The sequence below is a fragment of the Euleptes europaea genome, chromosome 7, assembly GCF_029931775.1.
Source record: "Euleptes europaea isolate rEulEur1 chromosome 7, rEulEur1.hap1, whole genome shotgun sequence".
NCBI classification, from domain to species: Eukaryota; Metazoa; Chordata; class Lepidosauria; order Squamata; family Sphaerodactylidae; genus Euleptes; species Euleptes europaea.
Genome location: NC_079318.1, coordinates 57215817 through 57236847, shown reverse-complemented (window position 1 = coordinate 57236847; position 21031 = coordinate 57215817). Strand labels below are relative to the sequence as shown.

At 38.9% G+C, this 21031-nt stretch overlaps 1 protein-coding gene across 1 annotated transcript in view; it reads right to left on the bottom strand.

Annotated features, from left to right (window-relative positions):
• Positions 1-21031, bottom strand: part of PLEKHH2 (pleckstrin homology, MyTH4 and FERM domain containing H2) — a 64724-nt gene that overhangs the window by 5132 nt on the left and 38561 nt on the right. Inside the window, exons 15-28 of the mRNA XM_056853619.1 lie at positions 20480-20560; positions 19602-19781; positions 17863-17971; positions 16114-16226; positions 14471-14650; positions 12909-13006; positions 12064-12241; positions 10040-10195; positions 9317-9414; positions 6687-6828; positions 3862-4007; positions 2424-2553; positions 1673-1759; positions 210-347 (exon numbers count right to left, since the gene is read on the bottom strand). Of these exons, the coding sequence (XP_056709597.1) occupies positions 210-347; positions 1673-1759; positions 2424-2553; positions 3862-4007; positions 6687-6828; positions 9317-9414; positions 10040-10195; positions 12064-12241; positions 12909-13006; positions 14471-14650; positions 16114-16226; positions 17863-17971; positions 19602-19781; positions 20480-20560 (1836 nt within the window). The remainder of the gene's footprint in view (positions 1-209; positions 348-1672; positions 1760-2423; positions 2554-3861; positions 4008-6686; positions 6829-9316; positions 9415-10039; positions 10196-12063; positions 12242-12908; positions 13007-14470; positions 14651-16113; positions 16227-17862; positions 17972-19601; positions 19782-20479; positions 20561-21031) is intronic.

Genomic DNA, 21031 nt, shown 5'->3' with positions numbered 1-21031 from the left:
GCTAGCAGAACCCAGTGCCAGAAAGTCACGTCATCACATGTGCCCATGCTGGGTTCTGCTACCCAGTCCGTAGTCACACATGCAAACCAGTGCAGTCTGAAAAGTGAGTTATAGTCAACATAACTGTTATAACTACTAGAAGAAGTCAAAATTATTGCTCTTGTATAAGGCTACCTATAACATACTAACATAACTGCAAACATACTAACCTTTGGTTTGGTCATAGCAAACAAGAGTTTCTCAGTTGGTTTTTCATGTGTGTGCATGTTATTAACCACCAGCATAAAGTCATCTTGATAACCTCCAAAGGTCATCAGGTTCTTGTATAAATACGTCACTATTAATTTCTTGAAAGATAAAAGAAAAAGAAGTTCAATGCAAGCAGGAAAAAAATTGCTTACTAGTTTGTCCATGTTCACCAGCGCATTTTGTAAGATTTTGCATTTCAGTAAGAATTATGCAGTTTTCAGAGAAATTCAAATCGATTGTGTAAAACTAGGCCTTTTTATTGCATAGCTAACATATATGATTTAAGCACATATTGTACATGCCTACTTGGGACTAAGCTGCCTTGAAAACTGTTGGACTTACTTCTGTGTAAGGATTTCTGAATAAGTATGCATGCATAAGACTGGGCTGTAGGTGAATCGGGCAGTTTGAACACTGGCTGTGGTAAGTTAAGATTAAAACAAAAGATGCTACTTATAAAACCTATTTGTAAAAAAATATCATAGTTGAAAATGGGTAATATAATTATTATATCAAAGGAACAACATTTACATAGTTTCCTTATTTAATTAAAATTGTAATAATTAACATTGCTTGGGTGTGTAAAGTGCCTTCAAGTCGCAGCCGACTTATGGCGACCCCTTTTGGGGTTTTCATGGCAAGAGACTAACAGAGGTGGTTTGCCAGTGCCTTCCTCTGCACAGCAACCCTGATATTCCTTGGTGGTCTCCCATCCAAATACTAACCAGGGCTGACCCTGCTTAGCTTCTGAGATCTGACAAGATCAAGATACACAAAACTTCTGTTAAGACACATTGCTGTAAAACATATCCAGATCACCACTGTCCCATTAGGGTTGCCAACCTCCAGGTACCACCAGCTGGAGATCTCCTGCTATTACTTTAGCAATTGGATTCTATGGCATTGAAGTCCCTCCCCTCCCCCAAACCCCACCCTCCTCAGGCTCCACCCCCAAATCCTCCTGCCAGTGGCGAAGAGGGACCTGGCAACCCTATGTCCCATGCAGGTTAAACATTTCTGCATGTTCACAGAGGATCATTTGGCACAACACATCAAGTTCTAGTCTGGAGGATCCACTAACCTTGGGTAGTGAGATCTTTTGGGAGGGGGGCTACCAATGGAAGGGAGGAGCTGAAAAGTCTCCATGTTCCCTTACTTTCATGTATGGTGCTTTCGATCCTGGCCAGTATGTCTTGTGCAAAATAACTAGAATATAATTCCTGCATCAGTAATGATCAGAGCTATAAATAATTTTTTAGTCATTTTCTTTTAAGTAAAATCTCAAACAGGCAGTTAAGTGTACAGGACACTTTAAATACCTAGAGAAAACTCGCTAAAATGAAGAGGGATTGTGTTGATTAACATCTCATGAATTTCATACTACATCTGTCTTTGTACAACACTCAGGCTATTTTTTCCTTACCATAGAGCTGTATTCAAGAACATTTATGCCATCTTCATAAACTGCAAGCCATACAAAAGCATTCTCTAGTGAAGATATTGTCAGAGACTGTAAAGAAAGTATATTTACATTTTCTATTATTAACAAGAATAAAATATTGAACTATTCTAAACTTTATTTCTCAGATAGTAGAAAATTATTAAAAAATTCCAAAGTAGTTGAAGTCAGGTAAACATAAGTATTTTGGCAATTTTTCAAGACACATACAAATGTCAATCTTAGAGTTGCCAACTTCCAGATGGGGCCTGGAGATCTCCTTGAATTACAACTGATGTCCTGACTACAAAGATCAGTTCTCCTGGAGAAAACGGCTGCAATGGGAGAGTGGGCTGCATGGCATTATACCCCGCTGAAGTCCCTGCCTTCACCAAACCCTGCTCTTGCCAGGTTCCCCTCACAAAACTCCAGGTGAATCTCCAGGCAACCCTAGTCAGTCTACTTTTATTTGGATGTGAAATAAATGCATGAAAGTCATTATTTGATTTCCAACTGAGTTCACAGTGCATAGCATCCAACCCACAGTGTTTCCATGGCAATTCCCAAGTTATGGGGATGTATACCAGCCTTATTTTTCTGAGAAATTGATATGGTTTCACTTTCCAGTGTAGAGATATCAGTTTAAATAAAACTGGAGTGTAAGACACAGTGTTCATTCACCATATTTTTTGCATTAATGTTAAAATAAAAACCCAAATTTACTGAAAACTCTTACTTTTGCGGCAAATAGCTTTGCACCAAAGAAAGGCCACTTTCGAGTAACAGCTAGGTAAATGCGTACACAGTCAGCAGCAGAATGACTACGGAGAGCCATCCATTTTGTTGATAATCGCTGGCAAAGCTGTCTATTGACACCAAGCATAAAGAAGTGGTTGGTGAAGATTGAATATAAAGACAGGGAAAAACATGTCAAACATCAATCCAAACTAAACAACGTGAGTTTTAAACATTTATTTAGAAAATTTCTATGCTACCTCTCCAGAGAAGCTGCTCAAGGCAACAGGTTGAAGTCTTTGGGACTTCTTTGAGAAAGAGCTTATGTTTGTACTCCACCCTAGAAACTACAAGTCACCTCCCATGATATGCAATAAAAAATAAGCCATATTATTGTTCCATACCAGTCTTCTCTGGTCCACGTATAACACATTGTTCCTGTGATGTAGTTTATTTATGTAAAATTTGTATCTGAGGGTGGGCTCTGTCTCATGACAGTTTGTGCCGTGATGCATGCTCTAGTCATTTAGATGCCAAACGAAGCTTTATTTTATTAAATGTATATATTTTGTTTCAACGACAAATTTTATAGTGGCTATGGCTAGACATATTTTGCAAAGAGTTGGACAATAAGGATATATAGTTGAAGAACCTGACTAAGAGTGGGGTACACAGACCTCCTTAAACACTAAAATCTTTGCTGATTCAAAGTGTGCATTTTCAGACTCAGCAGCCAGAAGATTTCAAAGCTTCTTTAAAAAAAAAATCACCACCAAAACATGAATATTGAACTTCTCAATATTCCAGTGGCCAGATCATGCAGTAGATGCCAAATTTCATGTGCACTGAGCAATAAAACACTGCCAGACAGTTTAAGAAACAAAAGATTGAAATTTTTGAAAACAAAATAATTAATAAATATTTATTGTTTGACACAAGTACTTTTCATTTTGTCAACCATAGTCCCCTGGCTAGGTACAAAATGATAAAAAAGACTGTCCAGTTTTGAAAAACTGTTGCACATATAATGTGCAAACACATAACATGAGCAATACTCGTTATGTGTGTAGGTAGCGTACTTCAGAATAGCAAATGACTTACAAAGAGCATCCTCAAGTATGGCAAAGTGGCTCTGTCAAATTTAAAAGCGCAGTCCTCCATTTTACAAGCATGGCTGTCATGTTTTGACACAAATATATATGTCTGACAGCTACACCACTGATGAAACCCATTCAGTATGCTTGAATATACATGAGGGAAAACGTGTTAGTAAATACAATTTCTTTTACCCCCTCAAAGTGACAGACATCGGATTTTAATAACAATACGTCTAACTTGTTTAGTATATACTGAATCTAATTCTCACCATCATTGCTTAATGAAATCATTATGTAACACAGTATTATGTTTAAGAAAAGAAAAGTGTTTAAGCAGCGTACCTTAACTGTTCCTCTGAGCAGCCATCCCTGTATCTCTTTGGATAAAACTTCTCCACTACTTGTTTTAATGTTTGATTAGATTTGGACTGGGAAGTGCCTTGTCCTGCTGGAGTTGAGAAAGGCCTTTCAAAGTCCCCAATCTCCACCTAGTGGACAGGTGAGGAAAAATACATATGATTCTTACTACTACAGAAAGTTTTAGCAAGTCAAGATATTTACTAATCTATAGTCTAATGTAATGTAACAATTCTCAAAAACCTCTCAAGTATATTACATAAAGAGGCTTGTTATGAGATGACATAAGCAGATTTTAAATAAATTACGCCATTTACTCAATAAATGTATTCAATAAAACTAATTATGTTAAGTCAAATACATGTGAATCATTCCAGTTTTAGTCACTAAAACTAGGATTAACTATGCACGTAAAAAGTATTTCATGAGAAGGTCTGATATGCCTTTAATTTACGTGTGTTCCTAATACTGGTTTAAAGTGGGCATAAGTAGGATAGAGAGCCAGCCTAATTTAAGTTTCACAACTTGTGCTCTTCTCCCAGTAGAGGCCACAGAAGAATCACTGTTGTGGAAAGGAGAGGGGAAACAAGAAGAACAACATATGAATGCTGCTTTTGGACCACATGGGACATCTTTCCTCTAAAGCTCCAAAATTGGCTGCCGCTAGAGACTGCCAACTGTCTGCAAGGATTCAAGAGCAAATACTGCCCTGCAAGGACTACAGAGCCCGGTCAGTCTGTTTTGGGTATTCTTTTTAACACTTTTCCATATTTTATTAAACTAATGGAAGTTCCATTCATGTGTGTGGGAGTTAAAAGATGGCAAAAAAATTAAAATGCTGGTTAGGTAAGCAGATGAAAGGGGAAAAAGAAATAATTATTCAGTCACTAGATACTGGGGAATTTAAGGTGAACTAGGCTGCTGGAGGAGGGGGGGTTGATAGGAAATAGTGCTAGGATCTGAATGAATTTGAGTTGGTTTAATTTTATACTGACATAACAAATATCACTTTTGTCTTTTCCCCATGTCTCCCTTTCATTTCCCCATATCTTGTCTGATGCATGGACTACCCAAATTACTTATGTTTCATGTACCAACTTGTTCAATTACTGAGTGAGATCCAAATGTATTGTAGTAAGGTAGAGCTTCAGTTACAGGGAATTTTTGTTTTGTTTTGCCAGCACTCTAACCACAGTATTTTGCCCATGGGCAATTGGATTCTTCCCATAGCTGATATGCCCATTGCTATTCCGAATGTTGTGTTAACAGTACTCAAATAAGCATTATAGCCTCCAACTGGTAAGTTTCATCACGTTGATATAAACCCATGTCCATCTTGTGAGATATTTAATTTAAAGACTCTTAATAATTTAGGGCTCCCCAACATGGTGCCCACGAGATCTGATTGGCTCTGCAATTTTTTTAAAAAGTTCCTTCAGCAACAGCTGCCACCACAGCACAAGGATCTTCACTGTATGACTAAACATATGAGCACCAGATTAATGAACCTTTAACACTGGGAAGACTGTAAAGTTCAAGAGTTTTCTAGAGTCAAATTCCAAAAAGCTATGAGCTTTGGCTGACACAACCTATAAACACTGGACGCTGTCAAATAAATAAATGAAGAAAGCAGGTGAAAAATTCAGATTTAATGAAAAATACCCAGGTGAGATCAGCAATCACAATATAGGCTTTTGACCAATGTGATCTAGATTCAAAGATAACTCAGGCATGAAGGCCACTGGTGACCATTCACTCTTGACCCAGCCTATTTGTACCTTGAGGTCCCTAGAGGAAGAATATAGACTATAACTGATAATTTACTTAGCATTTTGTGTGAAGGAGAAAATGTCAAGGAGGAAAAGGTCAGAGTCAGCCATATTAGAATGCTGAAGCAAGCAGAAAGAGAAATATACCAGGCATGCACTTTTAACTGATAAGTACCAAATTAGTTGTTGAGTGAGGGAAATAATGTTTTTAACCCATACCCTGCTTAGCTGAAAGGTTAAAATAGGCTCGTCAGCAGTATTAACGCTTTGCTTGCAATTATTAACGCAAGAAAAACAGTTTAGTGTGGGACAACAATTTTGTGGGATTCTCAGAAAGTTCTAAGAATTTGTCTTAAGGGTCTTGAAAGAGGAAGTTGACATTGTTGTTGTCTGATTGGTTTTTATTTGGTGCAGTGTTGAGTTGTTAATTAATAATTGGATAAGGTTTACTTTTCTGTAGTGATGTAATTTTATGTATTTATTTATTAGATTTATGAGATTTATACCCCACCCTCCCCAGCACTTTTGCTTAATTTTGAACTCATGTAGGGATAGAGGCTTATCTTGATCATGATCAATCAAAATAACGACCTAAGCTTCTAAGGAATTTTTCTGTTATTTGCCTCCGTTGAACCCCTTCAGTTGAACCCAAATTTTTCTCGGTCATGTGAAGAAGAGTTGGTTTTTATATGCTGACTTTCTCTATCACTTAAGGAAAAATCAAACAGGCTTACAACCACTTTCCCCTTCCCACAACAGACACCCTGTGAGGTAGGTGGGGCTGAGAGAGCTCTAAGAGAACTTTGACTAGCCCGAGGTCACCCAGCAGGCTTAATGTGTAGGAGTGGGCCAACCTGGTTCACCAGATTAGAGTCCACAGCTCATGTGGAGGAGTGGGGAATCGAACCCGGTTTTCCAGATTAAGAGTCCACCGCTCCTAACCACCGCTCTTAACCACTATACCACGCTGGCTCTCTTTATGTGTCATACAGTCAGTAAATGTAGGTATTCCCAAATAGACAACTGATAAACACAAGTTACCTGAGCCAGAAGTGCTGCCAATTCTAGTGCCAGTTCTTTGTTTACAGGGAAAAGCCCATTCAGAATCTGATCATTTGTCTGGTACATCATTAGCAGTTTTTCCCGTTCTGTCTCTCCACGGACTTGAACTGAAAAATAGAGCCTGAAAATGAAAACAAAGAGTTGTATTAGGCTAGGGTAGGTTAATCAATTTCATATGCTGTAGCTATGGGCTTTTACCTCTTATTCAACCTGAACCTGTAGCTGGCAGAAGAGAAAGAGGATACAATGCAAACTTAACTAGAGATTTAATGGTTCATGTATTATGGATGTGCATGCCCTTGACACAGTTTTCAAACTGTATCACGGAGTACAGATCAAAGGCATGAGTGGGATCTTCCAAAACTACCATCTAGCAAAGAACGGGTAGTCTGGAATAAAAACAGAGAATCAAGTTAATGGGTCTCAAAAATGTTTATCTAAAGAGAATATAATCCAGAAACAGTTTTCTAGACATCTGACAGAACTTTCTATTTTAGTGGTTAACAAAAATTGCAGTGTGCTTAAATGATCAGCTTGATTATGTCAATCAGCTTCTCAAAAGAGAAGTGCCAAGGATTAAGTTTACCAAGCTCTCTAACCACAGTTGTATGGGGCTAGTTGAGGCTGGCCAGTGGTGAGGAAAAAGAAGTCTGTATATGACCTTCTTTATTCTTAATTCATGAGTCCCAGCTCCTGCACAGAAAATAAGCACAGATCTCAGCTGCAATTAATCCATCAAATACAGCAATTTCTTGGGATATTTTATTCATTCATTCATTACCCTGTCCTTCCTCCAAGGAACACAAGGAGGAAGGACAGGGTAATGCCCCATCCCCTTAATTATGTTTCTCCTTACAACAATCCTGTGAAGTTAATGTCTGGCCCAAGGTCAGTCAGAGAACTTCATGGCAGAGGAGGGATTTGAATTCTAGGCTACTTTTACACCAAGGATTTCCCATGTTTCAGCCACCTCACTGGTGCAGTTTGTTTTTCATGCACAGCCCATTAACAGACCATTCCTTCCTCAAAAAAACAAAAAACACACACACACACACACAAAAAAACAATGCCCTATCTTAAACCTTTACAAAAAGGTGTTTCCTGGGCAGGGCACTATCCACAGGAGCAGTTTCTTGGGTCTGAAGGGGAAACAGAAAAGTAATCGCAGAACTTCAGTAAAATGCTAGTCAATTACTCTTTTCATTTCTTGATGAATCAAGAGGCCAGTCCCCTACAGAAATTAACATAACAGAAGAGAATATCCTGCCTTTTAATCAGAGGAAAGGGAATCATTGGAGGAACTGCAAATAATACAGGCTTCTTACAGATTATTAAAAGTATTGCATTATTCCTGTCCAGAATTGCTCAAGCTCGTGGAGATCTTTTCTAAAAAAAGAAAAACAGAATCACCCACAGATCAGCCTGCCTTTGGGGGAAAGGACCATCAAAAGTGTTTGCAAATACCTGTAGGTATTTTTGAAAAGTTTTGCATTATTTCCAGGCAGCATTACTCCTCAAAATAAATTAAAACAGGGTGGGTCAAGAATTCTGAGAGTCATGTGAGAACACAGGAAGGGGGCTTCAATGCACATCATGTATGAAAGGTAAACCACCTTTAAAAATGGAGAGAATACTAATTACCCTGGGCTGTCTGGAATCTTTATTGCAAGGGTGATTTCATACTGAATTGCATCAGCAACCAGGCTACCACAGAAAATCACCCTGGTGTGAAAGCAGCCCTGGTCCGACACTCCATCACTATGCTATAAAAAAAAGATACTGCAGAAGTGGAAAATGTGCAGGAGAGGGCAACTACATAATTGAGGGATTGGAACACATTTCTTATGAGGAAAGACTAAACAGTCAGGGGTTTTTTAGCTTAGAAAAAAGACAAAAGGGATGGACATGATAGAGTCTTATTAAATTATGATGGCTTGAAGAAAATGGATACATTTCCATCTTCCAATATATTAGCACTTGGGAGCATCCAATTAAATTGTTAGTCAATAGATTGAGGGCCCTGACCTGGATGGCCCAGGCTAGCCTGATCTTGTCAGATCTCAGAAGCTAAGCAGAGTCAGCCCTGGTTAGTACTTGGATGGAGGACCACCAAGGAATACCAGGGTTGCTGTGCAGAGGAAGGCACTGGCAAACCACCTCTGGTAGTCTCTTGCCATGAAAACCCCCCAAAAGGGGTCGCTATAAATCGGCTGCGACTTGAAGGCACTTTACATACACACACAATAGATTGAGGAAGGACAAAAGTTAAGTACTTCTTTATTCAAGGAGTAATGAAATTGTGGAATTCATTTCCAGCATCTTTTGCCAGCCTAGCTTAGATGGCTTTACAAGTGGATTAGACAAATTCTTGGAGTAAAGGTCCATCAAAAGGTATTAGTCATGATAACTAAAGGGAACTTCCATACCCAAGGTAGTAAACCTCTGATTGTCAGTGCTAGTTGGCCTTGGCCCTTTATACCCCATTTGTTGGCCCTTCAGAACAGCTGGTTTGCCACTGTGTGAAACCGGATGCTGGACTAGATGAACCACTAGTCTGATCCTGTAGGGCTCTTATTTTCTCTTTTAAAGTTAAACTTTATATTCTGTACCTCTTTTTGTAAGTAAGTCGCACTGTTCTTGTGCCTTCACATTTCCCAGGATGCTGCTCTTTGGAGGACTGTTCCCATCTAGAAATAATGTCACAGATCTACAAGGAAAATAATGAGGCAGAACACATTTATGCACAAACTTTCTTTGTTAGGTTTTTTCTGCAATAATCACTAAAGCCTTAGCCTGCAGCCTTAGGATGTCTGACTAGAAGTACCAGTAAGATCCATGGGAAATTTGACCATGTATCTTTTCTGGGAAAGAGAATGGATGGACCACAGCTGCTATAATTTATGAAGGCAAGGGTTTTACAACATAGATTGGCATTATATTGTGAAAAGTCTCCACACAGTATTATATCCTCCCACAAGGGCACTAGTGGTGAGACTTTCCACATTTTTAAGTTTAGCAATACAGTGTGAAAACACATAAGGAGCTGCCTTATATACAAACCACAATAACACAAAATAATAAAGTGTGGTCACTAACAAATACCCTTCATGTACATATTTTTCCAAGTTTCCTGACTAACTTTAATTAGTTTTTTGAAACAACCTTACATTTCCAAACAACTCCTGTGTTTGTTTTCCTCTTTTTACCTCAATATGCAACAAGTTAAAAACGGAAACATTTAAATAAGGAAAAAATGTATTTTTTAGCATTAAAGCCAATGTAAAATTGACATATTTTTTTAACACAAGGGACTAATTAAAGTGGGGTTTTACCTTGATGTTTCCTTTAAGACAATGTTCTATATCCTTGCCAGAAGGATCATCAGTAAACAAAGCAAAACCTGACTGGGCTGGTTTCCTCATTCCTGTGTCTTGATTGAGTGTATTCAGAAATTCTTCTACTGTGGTGGAAGCATCAAATCCCACAACCTAGACAGAAACAAATGCAACATGAAATGGGAAAAAAGCTCTCTCAAAGGCCTGAGCAATAAAATAAAAAAATAAAAAATAAACATCCATTTTGAAAATAAGGGGTACACAGACGTATTTAAAAAGTAGCATTTACTGTGCTGTCTAAGCATACCCATCATGTTAACAACAGATATAATTATCTCTCTTCAGGAACCAGCTCTCAGAAAATTTGCACAGCTTGCCTGTGCACAGACCCAGCTGGCTGGCAGCTGTGACATCATTTTCCACACACTCCCAGCAGAATTACAACTTGAAAAAAAGCTGATAGCATTTTTTTTAAAAAGGCATCAAATGACCATAAACTGCCCTTCTAAAGCTGACAGAGGGACAAGATGACCATCAGCACCAGAATCACTAACAAGCATATAACAAACGAATGTGGAAGTAAGCCAAGCTTGCTCTGTTGGAAGGAAAAACATAGAACTGTTGCTTCGAAGTATGTTCGAACTCACTCAGTTGGTACTTCTGAGATACTATCCACGAAGAATGAGGAGATACTGTTTTGCCATCAGAAAGAAAGAGCATGTGAATCTGCGTTAAGACTTTGCTAACCCACTGTAATTCAGTATATAATTTTGCAAATCAGATTTTGCATGTGTTCTCTTCACTGCAAACTGATTTGTGTATTTAATAAGTCAATTATAAAGAATAACAATTATTCCTCTTTCAACTATTCAAATGACAATACAGTAACAAAGAAAAATGAAATGTTTCCACATTCGTTTTGATCGAAATTTACTTGTTCTGTAATTAGTTTTGATCGAAATTTACTTGTTCTGAAAAGCTGATCAAATAGGCAACATTAACTGATAAGGAGGCAATTAGGACCACATACTTCCAAATATTTGGGATTTCTTCCATTTGGGTGTATACTTGGGGAAGGGGAATCTCCTCGCTCATCTCAGAGCCTGCTACAGAGACAGAGATGAACATCCCACCCCCACCCACCCCAATCTGGCTTCTTGGGTTGCCTGAAGTCCAGCAAACCAGCTGGTGGATACCTCCCTCTATCTCCACAGTAGCCACATAAGCAGAGAGAGGAGTGCTCCACCCCTATCCTACCAATTGTTTGCTAGTGAACACATGAAGTTGCCTTATACTGAATCAGATCCTTGGTCTATCAAAGTCAGTATTGTCTACTCAGGCAGACAGCGGCTCTTCAAGGTCTCAGGCCTCTCCAGGGTCTTTCACATCACCTACCTGCCTAGTCCCTTTAACTGGAGATGCCGATGATTGAACCTGGGACCTTCTGCATGCCAAACAGATGCTCAACCACAGAACCACAGCCCTTCCCCTAGGCTGCTTGAAGTCTACAGAGCCAGTTAGTGGATGACTTGCTCCAACTCCATGGTAGCCATGGCGGCAGGAAGAGAAGCATGCCACCCCCATGGGTGGGTGCCTCCCTCTACCTCTGCAATAGCCACAGAGGCAGAGAGAGGACTCCACCACCACCCCACCCCAGGTGGTTCATGGGGCTGCTTGCAGTCTTGGGATCCAGTTAGTGGGTGCCTCCCTTTACCCCCACAGTAGCTGCAAAGGCAGACCGAGTAGCGTGCTACCCCCACTCCCTTGGCTGGCTTGCTGGACTGCTTGCAGTCCAGGGAGCCAGCTGGTTGAGGGCAAGCTCCTCTCTGTTTTTGAGCCTTCTGGTTTATGCCAGAAGGTACAGGGGTGGAGAGTGCAGCATCTTAAATTCAGGGTTATTCTTTTTTCTCTTTTCCCTTCTCTTTTTTTTTGGGGGGGGGGGTCTGCTCAAGATTTCACTCTTATCCACCATAGACTTCAATTACATGATTATTGTACACCATTTCGAGCTTAACATATACCTGGTATATGCCATTCATGAAATGGACTGGAATACTAAAAGGTAAGGAATGATGGTATGGATTTCTTAGAAGCGTTGAAAGAATTTCCATTCTTGATGGCCTGGCTTCTCTGTCACCATTCTGTTGTGTTCTTTCTACACAGCGCTGACAGTAAATGGCATACTTTCCAAATTCTGTCCTGCAAGAACAAAACAAGACCTCATGGCAAGAACTCTGGGAACATTAGGACTCAAAGAGCAGTATAAATTTCATCAGGATAGTTCAACACAAACATAGGCACAATATTAACTTTGCATATCTTTCTTTTCCTTCTCCCCTCCCCATTGAGCACTGGCTCAGGGTTATGCTTGGTTTCAAATGTGAAATACAGAATTCTGTTGCAAATATACACACCAACATTCCCTTCATCATTCTTCGAAGGAGATAATGTACTGTGGTGTGTTTTATATCTTTTTCTGGCCTCTTTGAAAAAAGGTGCGGAAATCAAATCAGGGCTCAAACTTGAAAAGTCGGGTGATGCTTTGGTTGGGGGTTTTATTGACCCAAAGTTTACTGTCATATTACAATTCAATGTTCAATTGAGCTATAACATTATACATAACCTTCTAAAAAGAATGTCAACCAAAAGCATTCATACAGCTAATGAAACCACATGAAGGGTCCACATTAACAGCAATGGGAAAATTAAATTTGGTGAGTAAATCTGTACAGTTTTTTCCTACCATTACGTTTAGAACAATAGAAGTCATATACCTAGCTTATTTGTCCAAAACTTCTGCTTTTAGAAAGTTCATTAAAGAAAGCTATCCTTAAGCTCTAAGTGGTCTCATAATGTTTGTGTATACCTGGAATCTGCATTATTCTTCAAATGGAGCTTGAGAAGCCAAAGGAATGGGTGCTGAGGAAGGAAGAGGCCAACGGAGAGTGCCAAAAGCTGCCAAGCCTAAGGAAGGAATGAAAACAGTATCACTGTCTGAAGTTTTTTGCAGAACCAAAGTCCATGGCACAAACAAGCTTGTGGGCACCAGAAACCCTGAGCAGCTAGGAATGCATGTAGAGAAGGGGTGAAACAGTTAGGATTAGGGTAGAAGGGGTGAAATGGAGTCACCAGATGCAGCCACAGTACTGTGAGAACTCCATAAGGTGGACAGGAGATGGGGTAAAAGAAGTACTAATAAATCCAAACGCATGTTGTTTATATTTTTAATATGTATACTATAGGTAAAAGGTAAAGGTCCCCTGTGCAAGCACTGGGTTATTCCTGACCCATGGGGTAACGTCACATCCCGACGTTTCCTAGGCAGACTTTGTTTATGGGGTGGTTTGCCAGTGCCTTCCCCAATGTATACTATAGCTGCCCTAAAAAGAAATCTGAGTCCTAAACTGATGAATGATTGAAACTGGTTAGTACGTTTTTCTTTTCAGCCATTTTAATAATTGAAACAAAAGGTAACAATTGTAGCCCTATGGGTTTGGGTTTCATGCAAATGCTGTATAAAAGAAAATCTAATGTAGCTTCCGGTGCAAAATAAACTGTTCATACCTTTAATATTGTACAAAATAGTGTTAGCCAATTTTCTTAATTTCTGATAACTAAGCTTTCATATGCATTAGTATTTACACAAGCAGCACTAAAGGGAAATACATTTCTTTTCATCTAGCCTTAGGTGAGAGAGGCCAACGTATAGAACCATCAATGACTGGAACTGCTTGCAGCCTCCTGTGGTCATGTGCGCAGCTGCTTCTATGTCCAGCTTTAAGCTTCTTGCATAATCCTACAGACCTAAAATTATGGCCTGTTGGTTATGGCACACACAAACCTTGTGCACAGTAATGAAAGCATGTAACCACACACCCATATGCAGGAGAAAACAGGCACAGCAATATCAACTGGAAATCAGTGGTCATGTGAATCAGCCAGCACTCTGGTACATAGCACACGCCCTTTACTTGCAGGAGTGGGGGTACTAGAACAAATATTTCAGTCCTTATAGCAGTCCATATTAGTCTACAACCTGGATAGCCCTGGGTAGCTCAATCTTGTCAGATCTTGGAAGCTAAGCAGGGTCAGCCTTGTTAGTACTTGGATGGGAGACCACCAAGGAATACCAGGGTCGCTGTGCAGAAGTGGGCAACGGCACACCATCTCTGAACGCCTTTTGCCTTGAAAACCCTACAGGGTTGCCATAAGTCAACTTTGACTTGACAGCAAAAAAATTAGTCTATTGATAAGAACAATAAAACTGAATAAACTAAAGAACAAATGAACAACAATGTTCGCATTCTATTACTCAGATTTCCTTCAGATTTACTAAGAAGCAAAAAAAATCAGCTTAATGAAGAGCTGTACAGTCAGCTTTCCCAGTGTTAGTGTAATGAGTACTCTGTTAGAAAAAGCCTTCAATACCTGGACTGGTCCAATCTGAGTCGGAGGCTGCCTCCTCCTTGTCTGTTTGATCAACTGGCAACAGATTTCATTTTGAAGCTCTGGATGTGTGAGACAGACTTGCAAAGCACTTTGGGCCAAAGATACGTGGTAATCAATGGCAGGAGAGTCCACCGCAGCATTTATAAACAACTGGCAAGTCTGCAGAAAATTATAAAACTGAAAATCAGTTTGCATTGAACGTTTCAGCAAAACCTTTTTTATTATTATTTTTAGAGGAGCGGCATTTCAATTTAAAATAAAAGAGATGCATAGTTAGAAACAAATTTAAAATTTGCGAGAACAAAATGTTAACGTAGCTGCAAAACAGGCTTTAGAAAGTTCCGCACGACAACCATCTTTGGGCTGACTTTCAGAGTTTAAGATCCAAATTTTAAAAGACAGGGTTTTAGCAACCATTACTGACTTTTGCTGTGTTAACAGAATACTTTATATTTGCATTTTAATCTATTATGTGCCTAAGCACTGTTAGTGTAAGCCATCAATTTTAATTTTACTCCTGAGGTGAGAGTTAGTGATGAGTGCACTAAATCCACCCAAATCATATTTCACCGGCTAATTATGAACTTCTTCTGCAAACAATTGAGAAAAGACCATTTTTTAAAGAGTTCTAATCCTAATAGCCTTTTGGCGCAGGTCTTCTGTGTCAAAACCACTTGAGAATTATAGTACGAGGACAGGCATTTCATAGTCTTAGCATCTGTGCAATGTTACTCTACTGCAAGATGGAGCCAGACTATTCATCTATACATTACAGTGCCATTTAAAAACATCAGCTCAATTTCAGCTAAAAGGAAGTACAGTTACTCAAGAGAGTTAAACAGGTTAAAGCAATCAGGTTCTGAGCATTTGCCAAACAGTGGCTGTTTAATATAATAAATACTGATTGTGTAAGCACAAAGTGAGAATTTCAAGTTACGGTGCCTGATTCACAATAAAAGCAAATATTACAAGCCTATGAAAATGTATCTGTTGCATGCAAACTTTGACAGCATCACTAAACTGAACATAACTCCACTGGACAAAATATGGGAAGGTGTGAATTAGTCAAACACTACCCATAATTTGAAATGTACAAGACTCGGGGGGGGGGGGGATCCCATTCCTTCTTTCTCAATTCTAGTTTACTCCATCCTCCCATTTTCTCTTATCCCCATTGCCACTCCAATCCTCCCATTTTCTCCAACCCTCTCAACTGGCATACACATCATTCCACCCTTGGGAGGTGAGTAAAAAACCCTGATTTTTCTTATTTTGGGATTCCCCCAGGTTTATAGATACATCTCCCCTTTCTGTACTTGGTCCCACTGTGCAGATGTTTTAGTCCACAGTTTGAGGCCAAGTTTGGAATTAGTTATATAAACTATTTCATTAACGATGATGCCTAAGAAGCTTAAATCAAGTGTCTGAAATAGTTGCTCACTGCTGGTGAACCAGAAAAACCTCCCACCAAAACAAACTTTGACTTCTTTACTTCAACTAGCTAAACTAATGCTTTACATAACAATATGTATTTCACATTATGTCAAATCCAACATATTAGAGGGACAAATTATCCTGTCAAAGAATAATAAATATTAAAGAAAGGCTTACCAACAATTTACCTTAAATAACTTTATAGCCTCTGTTTGCAAAGCCTCAGATGGTAGAGTTGTAAGAGGAGAAGTAATCCCATCTTTGCTGTGACAAAGAGCAGGATGCCTCCATATCTGAGAGGCTGGTAGAAACAAAAGTAATTATTTCAAGCAATAACACTGATATTTAGCATTAGTTTAGCTCCAGTTATCAAAGCCCCAGCTTTCTTTACTTGGTAGTTAGAAATCAGTTCACAAGGAGGAGCTCAGCTGTGAAGTGTGCAGTCCCAAGGCAATCAGAGTGGCTTTAAAGTCCTGCTATTCTCCAGCTGGGGGAGAGCAGGAGTCACAAATTTAAGCTGGCTCCTAATTATATTTTTACATAGAACATCTTGTAAAAGCCAGTATTCCACAGGAATACAGTCAGCAACTACATGTGGTTTTATTATTTGGGAATGGCAAAGCCCCAAATAAAGTACATGTCAATAACCTGGAAGGCCAAGCAGTAAGAGGCTACGTGTGTACCAGTTCATAGTTCCAAAGTCTGCAATACTACTGTCTTTTCGTGAAATGCTAATATACCCCTGCTCCACTCCTGTCTAGTAAAATCACAATGCTGTTGACAGAGTCAAAAATGTAAAGCTTTGATGACTTAATTGGGCCTCAGATTTTCTATTATGTCTAACTATGACAAGTAAGTTGAAAAGGCTTTTTTAAAAAAAAAGCAAAATCAAACAAGGATACACATAAACTAAAAGAAGACTGTTGTTTTAAAGCTCCATATATACCACATTTTTATTTAGAGAGACCAATTCAATAATCTTGATCTTGTCCAAAACTAATAAAAGCTATGCTCCACATACAGAGGTCAGAATCGCATATTTCTATGGAGTTGCTCCTGTAATCTTGTGATCCCTTAAGGGTTTTGGATTGAACTCACAAGCCAAATTAACTGTATCAACCAAATTACTACAAGGTCGATTAACAGTAGCTGTACATCATGGACATGAAAAATTATTCTGGGTTTAGAAACAGTTTGGATACAGTACACCACCATTCTCATGAATGGAGCAGCCGGGAATGTGCTGAATCCATCCGCAGCTGGCTCACAGTAATTGGGTTAGATTTAGTGCAAGAGCCACACAAAGACCATGCAAGGATTGCTGATCTTCCTGGTTCCCCCATCCCCAGCAGTCATTTTCGACCTCAGAAATGTTCATCACTGGGGTACGTGGGATTGCTATGGAGCAACAGCTATGTGGGTCGGGATACTACAGTGGGAAGGGGATGAAATTGCTCCCTTCTTCCTCTTCCATCACCAGAATTCCAGATGCAAGAGACAGGAGGGGTCAATTTTGCCCTCTTCACCCTTTCCACTGCAGCCTCCCAACCTAGATGGCTATCACTGCCAACCCTAGAAATAAGGTCAGAAAGGACTGCTGGGGTGAGGGGAAATACAGGAAAGCACGGAAGATCGGCCACTGTAAGCACCTTGGGCTGTCAGTGCATGGGATCCAACCCAATTGCTCCCACGTAATGACAGGTATGTGCAGGCCATGTAGAGTTTAAGACAAAAAGGTCTGTGTGAAGAGGCTCCTTGAGGAAACCAACTCAGTAGCTGCTCTGAAAAATCAGGAGTCTGTATTCGTAAACAAGATTTTAAAAGGTACGTCAATAATAGCTATTCTGTTGTTCATGGACAATTCAAGTGTGCCACATTTAACACATCTACACATTCAGAGCAGTAGGAATTAATTGTTTGCAATGCAGGAGACTTACTTGGCTCCCCTTCAATATTCAACAGTTTGCAGACAAGCTGCTCAAATTCTGTCCCAACATTTATATTTGTGCTTCCAGCAGCAACTGTCAGATGATAAAGCCAAGTGTCCTAGGAAAGAATATACTTCATGACTGATGATTTAGCAGAAACACTAAGGGTTAAACAAAAGTTACATACAATAGTTGTGTTTAAATATGCTAGTCTATACTGTGAAGAATTTATATCCTTAAAAAAAATGTCTGACAATTTCCAGTGCAACAATACTTGACCAATGTATTTCTTTTTTGAGTATTTCCATGAGACAAATTGCAATCACTGCTGCCCAAAATGAGTCCCCACCCCACCCCAGACCATGCCTTTAAGTCAAATAGGAAGTCTCATATTTCTGGCAGGGTATGAGCTTTTGTGAACCACAGTTCATACAGTTCATACCCTGCCAGAAATTTTGTTAGTCTTTAAGGTGTTACTGGACTCTTGCTCTTTGCTACTGCTAGTGACAGACTAACACAGCTATTCATCATGATTAATATGAGATCAGAAATTGTTCCAGATTTCATATACTGAAAAGGATAAATGTAGATGCATTATGGCTGAATTAATGCTAAAACATGAAGAATCAGACAAGCACTACACATACAAAAGCTTCTCTCCTGACAGCAGAACAGTTATATATACCTTCACTCTCAAAACATAATATTATTTGTTTTTTGGTTCTTGTAGGTTATCCGGGCTGTGTAACCGTGGTCTTGGAATTTTCTTTCCTGACGTTTCGCCAGCAACTGTGGCAGGCATCTTCAGAGTAGTAACACTGAAGGACAGTGTCTCTCCTTCAGTGTTACTACTCTGAAGATGCCTGCCACAGTTGCTGGCGAAACGTCAGGAAAGAAAATTCCAAGACCACGGTTACACAGCCCGGATAACCTACAAGAACCAATGAACTCTGACCGTGAAAGCCTTCGACAATATTATTTGTTTTGTTCACTGATCTGTGAACCAAAAAAGGGCTTTCAAGATTTTGCTCATGACGACCGTATCTATAAGTCCATATTTTGCTATAATTTTACCTATAATATAAACGTCAACTGACATTATAGTGCATTTTAATTACTGCAGCATGAACTTATTTTAAACACTGAGATTATGGTATCCAGGAATACCCACATGAAAAACAGCTGGGACTACAAAGACATTTAGATTCAATACAACAAAACCTTTAGCTTGAAAAGATGTTACAATTCACTACAATAATTTATAGAGCAGAATGAAGTGTCATGTGAAACTCAAAATGTGGCTACTGTTGAACATTGCTACAGCAAGTAGTTATCCTTGGGCCTTGGCTCCTTTCCCTTATACAAAAAGTCCATCTATTTTGCAGGGAATTTTTTTCTTGTTTGTTGCACAAGTGCTTGCCCATCCAAACTGCCAGAGATTGGGGGACAGGGATAGACAAGAAACCAGTACACACACATTTTGAGTCCCAGCCAAGTTAACACTACATTACCTGTGATGTGTAGATAAAGCAGTAAAAAAAGTAACATAAAGCACTTTTGTATAGTTGTCATTCCAGCTCAGTAAATTTTCAAAAATACTTTAAATACATGTGAAGACTGCTTGAGGAAGATTGCATTTCTCTCACAATGCCACTTCGTGAAGAATGTATATTCAATGGAGAACAATTTACCGGAACAAAGTGATCACAGCCATTGCAAAAACCCCAAAAAGAAAGTATATTTGCTACCTTCTCATGTTTAGATCCTATAAGAAGATAGGTAGGTCCTTGCTCTTTAGGATGGATGACAATGGTATGGTGGGTTGATAACAGACTGCGGCCACTGGCCTCATAATCTTCATCTGAGTCACAGGATCTATCAACTTCTTCAACTTTCGCTTCCCAGAGCTTTATCTGGCCTAAAGGAAACTGAACAGAAAGACATTTTGCTTACCATATAGGTAACAAAACATGTAAAATGTTGGTGTGGCAATCAACCTAACATCCAAATAAATGTGCTAAGAATCATATAATTCGTGTATACAGAATGGACTCCCTTCCATAAGGTGGACCAGAAAGAATATATGTCTCTGAGTTGTATGGGGGTGCATTTCTCATATATATATATATATATATATATATACACACACACACACACACACACACACACACACACACACACACACACACACACACACACACACCATGTCCAAAGATCATAATGGCTGACTGCTTTGAAAACTGCATTCCAGAATGCTTAAAAAATGCAAAGTTAAGAGTGGTGTTGACATTATCTGCCAATCCTTACAACAAATCCAGTGTGATATAACTAAGAAGTATTCAGTCTGTTAGCAACTTGCAAAAAATAAGATAGAGCACATGAGACTGAGGGTTTCTGAGGCTCATTCTTGCCTCAAATAAGACACTGGATTGTCCACACAGTTTCTTGTGTGTGTGCAGCATATGTGTATGGAATACATGTATATTGAAAAATGCTCTGTAATATAATTTTCCCTGGTATTCTCCCACAGATTGTACTCAGTACACAGTTGCACATATTAGTCTGTAACAAAGAATAAATAAAAATAAATTCTGTTGGCTTTAAAAAAAAGAAAAAGAAAACATACTTTATCTTCTTGGCTGCGGAAATAATACAAAGTTTTGCCAATGAGCATACACCATACTCTCTTGGAGTATCCATGTTTCACCTGCAAGTGAAGAAAAGGATGGATGTTGAATACACTGCATCAATTAAAAAAACCCTGCTTGTGTGTTGAATAATAAGGATTTTTTTCAGTTAATAAGGAATCATTTTAATAAGAAAAATTTAAGAAGATATGGAAGTTAGTTAAACTGATGTTTAGGTTCTACGTTAATATAATACATGTTATAATAGTAACAAAATTACAATATTAAAATATATTACACTTTTATGAATAACTGAGATCAATGAGAACCTATAAGCTGTTCAATAGGATAGCCAGACTTTTTACAAGTGAACTTAAGCAACATTCAAGGGTTTAACTGCAGACTCAGAGCCGCATCAGAGTATATCAGAAGTTTAACAGAACCAGGCATAAAATAAGAAAAATATACCGAAGAAAAGAGCTTCATATTATGAAATAAGTAGACGTTAAACTCAAGGAAGTGAATTAATTCATTAATAGTCATGCTTTGTA